Source organism: Otolemur garnettii, unplaced genomic scaffold, assembly GCF_000181295.1.
Source record: "Otolemur garnettii isolate 467f Iridium unplaced genomic scaffold, OtoGar3 scaffold00013, whole genome shotgun sequence".
NCBI classification, from domain to species: Eukaryota; Metazoa; Chordata; class Mammalia; order Primates; family Galagidae; genus Otolemur; species Otolemur garnettii.
Window position 1 is genome coordinate 13,987,358 of NW_003852408.1, and position 1,612 is coordinate 13,988,969.

Below are 1,612 nucleotides of genomic sequence, written 5' to 3' on the forward strand. Positions count from 1 at the left end.
ATAGGCGCCCGCCACAACGCCAGGCTATTTTTTGGTTGCAGCCGTTATTGTTGTTTGGCGGGCCCAGGCTGGATTCGAACCTGCCAGTTCAGGTGTATGTGGCTGGCGCCTTAGCCACTTGAGCCACAGGTGCCGAGCCAAGGGCTGCCTGATTTTTAAATCCCTGCTCTGCCACTAGTCACTTAACTTCATGCATCAGTTTTCCCATCTGTAAAATGGAAATAAAATGATGGTTCCTACCTCCTGAGGTGGCTGTGGGACTTAGATGAGCCTTGTAGGCAAAGGATGTTTAGGATAGGGCCTGGCTGGCCAGGGTATGCTCAGGGTGGGGGTTGCTGTGGTTCTGGTTTGGCTCTATAGGGAGCAGGGATTGTAGAGACTGCACATCTCACCAGAAGACTCTGTAGCACGTTGAGCAGGTCGTTGAGACCTGACAGGTCCTTTAGGTCCCGGAAGACAGCCACCAACACCGTGGGCAGAATGGCACAGGAGCGGGTGAGAAGGACTCTACCAAAGCGTGACCACCGCAGCCTCAGGAAGCCCTGGGTATGAGGGGTGAGCACCTTAGTGGTGGAGACCTGCAGTACTAGGGCTTCTAGAGGAGAGACCCTCTGTCCACCTCATGCCCAGGGAACTCTCTGTTTTTCCATTACTTTGTCCCTAATTGGCAGAGAAGGGATGAGTGGGGAGAAATGGGGGCAAGGAGGTCCTCCCATAGCTGCTTGCTGAAGACTAAAGTTTTTGGGAAAATGCTCATGTTAGTCCTGGGTCTGCAGCTTCCACAAGTAGCCTCACCTATCTGAATCTCAGTTTTCTCATCTGTAAAGTGAGGATTATATTGGCGCCCTCTGGGCTGCTTTAAGGATCAACAAGGCCTAGCCCCTAGCAGTGCACCTTTTGTCTTTGCCCACTGTCCCACCTCCATCACGAACTGTCCAGCGTAGGTGCCTGTCATAGTGGAGCTCTGCCCGGCTGCCAGGAGACCTATGGCCCAGATGTAGAGGGCGGCGGGGCCGAAGAGGCAACCTAGGATCACGCCCTGCGGGGGATGGGGCGTGGTAAAGCGAGTAGCCCCACCCTTTCCCTGAAGACTCCGCCCCTGAAGCGGGCGGGGCGACCTCCCCCGCCCACCGGTCCGGCACTCTTACTCCTTGGTAAATGTCCACGGCTACAGTCTCGTTGTTCATGGGGAAGATGTTGGCGTAGTCGTGGAGGCTGCTGTTGGCACAGATGTTGAACTGCGGGCACCGGAGCAGTGAGAGGATGATGTGAAGCGCACATACAGTATTGTAAAACCAGACTGCCGGCCTTGACCAAAGTTCAAACAGTGGTGTATGGCAGGCTGAATCCGGCCAGACATATTTTGTTTGGGTAACAAACTTCTGGGTTTTTTTTCCTTTAATGTAATTTTTTCCCAACATTTAAATTGAGAAGACATCCCGTGAGAACCCGATTTCCAGCTTCTCTTGGATTCCTAAGAGCTGGCATTACCACAGAGAGACAATTGACCAGCGTGGCCCCACTCCCCTTCCTTAAACCGACTCACTTCCCACAGCTGTGTGGCGCACCTGGTCTTGAAGACCAGGGTTTATGGTATTTATTTATTTGTTTT

The 1,612-nt window shown here is 53.1% G+C and overlaps 1 protein-coding gene across 7 annotated transcripts in view; it reads right to left on the reverse strand.

The window, feature by feature from the left end:
* The window catches only part of SLC11A1 (solute carrier family 11 member 1), a 12,225-nt gene that overhangs the window by 1,704 nt on the left and 8,909 nt on the right, over positions 1-1,612 (reverse strand). For all 7 annotated transcript variants that reach the window (XM_023510302.1, XM_012802218.2, XM_012802216.2 and 4 more), the window contains 3 exons: positions 1,149-1,238; positions 920-1,039; positions 393-542 (listed from right to left, as the gene is read on the reverse strand). In XM_023510302.1, coding sequence (XP_023366070.1) covers positions 393-542; positions 920-1,039; positions 1,149-1,238 — 360 coding nt within the window. The remainder of the gene's footprint in view (positions 1-392; positions 543-919; positions 1,040-1,148; positions 1,239-1,612) is intronic.